Source organism: Chlamydomonas reinhardtii (genome assembly GCF_000002595.2).
Source record: "Chlamydomonas reinhardtii strain CC-503 cw92 mt+ unplaced genomic scaffold scaffold_20, whole genome shotgun sequence".
NCBI classification, from domain to species: Eukaryota; Viridiplantae; Chlorophyta; class Chlorophyceae; order Chlamydomonadales; family Chlamydomonadaceae; genus Chlamydomonas; species Chlamydomonas reinhardtii.
The window spans coordinates 1-3,361 of NW_025061533.1; the positions used below are offsets into that span (position 1 = coordinate 1).

The window sequence follows — 3,361 nt, forward strand, 5'->3', positions numbered from 1 at the left end:
ACCCTCATCTACAAGGGCAAAAGCCTGGACCGCGCCGAGCTGGCGTCGTACCGGCCCATCACGCTGCTCAACTGCGACTTCAAGATGGTGTCCAAGGCTGTCAGCGCCCGCCTGCAGCCCGCCCTGGATGCAGTTGTGGATGAGCTGCAGACCGCGTTCATCACCGGCCGCTGGATTGGAGACAACGCGCTGTACCTCCAAGGCCTGATCGAATGGATGCGCCTGGACGTGGGCGCGGACGGCACGCCACGGCAGGGTGGTGCGCTGTACTTCTTGGACATTGAAAAGGCGTATGACCGGGTGCACCGGCAGTGGCTGTATGCGTCCGCGGAGGGACTGGGGTTTGGGCCGCGCATGCTGCGCTGGATCCGCCTGCTCACTGCCAACGGCTCTGCCCGCGTGTGTGTGAACGGGATGCTCTCTGACGCCTTCCCAGTGCTGAACGGCTTGCCGCAGGGCAGCACCGCCTCACCACCCCTGTGGGTCATCCAGATGCAGCCACTGACGTCCTTTCTGCGGCGGCAGGTGGAGCAAGGGGCACTGCGCACGCCCCTGTTACCCAGCGGCGAGCAGGCGCCACCTGCTGCCCACCACGCTGATGACACGACCCTCACGGCGCGCGACCCGGCGGTGGACGGGCCGGTCCTGATGGCGGCAGTACAGCTGTTCTGCCGCGCGTCCAACGCCCGTGTCCATCCGGACAAGAGCAAGGCCATGGGCCTTGGCAGGTTTGCGCACCTGACGGGCCCTTGCCCACACACGGGGGTGCCGTTTACCACTGGCGCCGTGACGCACCTGGGTGTGCCCCTGTCATGGGACTCGGATGCGGCTGCAGCTGACTTGTATACCCGGCGGGCTCGCGGCATGGCGTTTGTGGCGCGTCTGTGGGCTGCCCTGTCTCTGACTCTCGTTGGCCGTGTGCACATTGCGAAGCAGGTGCTGGCGGCGAAGCTGGCCTACCACTTCAGCTTCCTCAACCCGTCGCCTGCGCAGCTGAAGGAACTCACCGACCTGGTGGACCACTTTGCTGCGCGCTCCATGCACGCTGAGGACGCCAGCCTGGTGTCGCACGGGAACCCGCTCCTGCTGCCCAAGCGGGAAACGGCCTGTCTGCCGTACAAGGATGGGGGTGTCAACCACGTCGACCTGCCTGCGTTCCTGTCTGCACTGCAAGCTAAGACTTTCGCCCTCCTTGCCCAGCCAGGCCGGCAACCATGGAAGACGCTCACCCGGGCGCTGCTTACCCATGTGCGCCCGGACTCCGCCACCACGTGGGCGTGGGTGTACAGCGACGCGCCGGCGCCAGCGGGGCTGCCTGCCCGGCTGGCAGCCGCGGTCGGCCACGTGCGGAGCGCGGGTGTGGAACAGCATCCGCCGCAGCCAGCCACTCAGCCGCCAACGGCGCCGCCACGGTGGCGGGTTAGCCTGGACCAGCTGTGGGTGGCTAACGCTGCGGGGGCTGTGTCCTACGTCCACTACACGGGGCGGCTCTTGGAGCCTGGGCCTGGTGTGCTGCCCCCGGCAGTGGATGGGGCGTGGCAGCCTGCCTGTGTGCTGCAGCATCGCAAGCCGCGGCACCTGTGGACCTTTGAAGAGCGGGCGGCGTACGATGCAGCATCACCAGGGGAACGGGCAGGGGCGTGGCCTCGGGCGCCGTACTTCCTGGCGCCGGAAGCTGGGGTGGTGGTGCACCCGGAGCACTGCCGGATTGCGGGTGTCAGCTTGGCGGACTACACGGTGCGGGACGTGCGGCGGGCCATCACCGCGGCTAACCCGGCCGCACCTCCGACTCCGGCCCGCCCCGCAGCCATGCCGTGCCCGGCGCCAGCACAGCAGGCGGGGGGTTCGGGGACCCAGCCGGCGGCACAGTCGCGGCTGGCGGAGCGGGAGGCGGAGTGGCAGCGTGCAGCGGCGCAGCTGACCACCACGGCGGCGCAGCACTTCCACAATAACCCGGTGGCTCTGGACCCCTGGCTCCACCGCACCTCTGCGGCAGCCGGGCTGCAGAACACGCCGGCGCGAGAACTGCAGTCGTATGCGTCCCCGTCCCAGCAGTCGGGTGAGGGGCCGCGGCGGTCCGCGCGGCTGCAGGAGCAGGCGGCGGGAGGGGCGGGACCTAGCACTGGGCCTGCCACGGCGGCGGCGGCAGCAGCGGCGGCGGTGGAGGGCGACCCTCGCATGCCGCCCCCGGATGCGTCCCTTCTGCGGGGTACGTGGCGGAGGCTGTGGGACAGCCACGCCAGTCGGGGGGCAAAGGTGCTGGTGTACAGGCTGCAACATGCTTACCTGCCTTGCGGGCTGTACAGGGCGGGCAAGGGCATTCGGCCACGGGTGACCACGGGGTGCGGGGGGTTGGGGGCGCACTGTCCTCACCCCGCCTGCGGGCCACCTGGCCCGCGGGCGTGGGCCAGCCTGACGCACATCTTCCTGGAGTGTCCAGCTTATGCGCAGGCGAGGACGTGGCTGCAGCAGCTGTGGGCCTGCGTTGCGCCCCAGGCAGCGGCGCCGCCAGTGACGGACGCGGGCTTCATGCTGGGGGACCGCATGGGTATGTGGACCTCAGGCCCGCGGGGGGCGGGCGCACTGCTGTGGAGCACTTTGCGGGCCACCTTCTTGTACGCCGTCTGGTGTGCGTACTGGTCCCGTGAGCCTGCTAAGCAGACGTCGGAGCATGTGGTTCGGGAGGTGGTCAGCGAGCTGCGCAGGGTGATGCAGCTGCGTTTCACTGCTGCCACGCTAACCCCTGAGACCCTGTCGGCTCTGCCCACTCAGCTTCTCACCGCACAGCTCAAGGCGGCTAAGCTGGAGCACTTTGTTGCCATCTGGTCGGCGGGTGGCGCGCTTTGTGAAGTGGAGGAGGTTCAGGGTGGGTCACCGAAGTTGCACTTGCGGCTGACGCTTGCATCACCTGTGCAGGCCCCCTAGGTTTCCTTTTGGACGGCGTTTCTTTCCAGGCGCTGGCGTGGCGTATTATCGTCATCAGCTTGTCTGGCGCCCCATGTGTCATAGCTCTGGCTGGAGTGGCAGCGCCTGGGCGGCTGTGGGCCTTCCTGCTCAGCGCGTCTTGCAGCGGACTGGAGCCCGATTAGTCAGCGCCACATCTGGCCCGTTTAGTTTTCTGCTTGTGTCTCCTCTGCCGGTTCTCCTGGGGTGTTGCTTAAGCCACCGACTTGTGGGGGTGGGGTGGGTTTGGGCGGCGCGAGTGCGTAGCGCTAGTGTTTTCTTTGCTGGCGCGCGGTGGTGGTGGTTCTTGCGGTTAGGCTGTGGTGTAGGTTGGTGCTTGGGTTAGGTCTGGCGGTGTTTTTTGTGCAACCCCTCCCGGGGGGCGGGGGGGCCAGCCTCCTGCTCTGTCTGCCGGGTC

At 68.0% G+C, this 3,361-nt stretch overlaps 1 protein-coding gene across 1 annotated transcript; it reads left to right on the top strand.

Moving 5' to 3' along the window:
- On the top strand, positions 1-3,317 carry CHLRE_20g751397v5 (uncharacterized protein; the record flags this gene model as incomplete). Its single annotated transcript, XM_043072868.1, has 1 exon — positions 1-3,317. A coding segment is annotated over one exon (2,925 nt), but the record flags the coding sequence as incomplete, so codon positions are not given.
- Between the last annotated feature and the right edge of the window lie 44 nt (positions 3,318-3,361).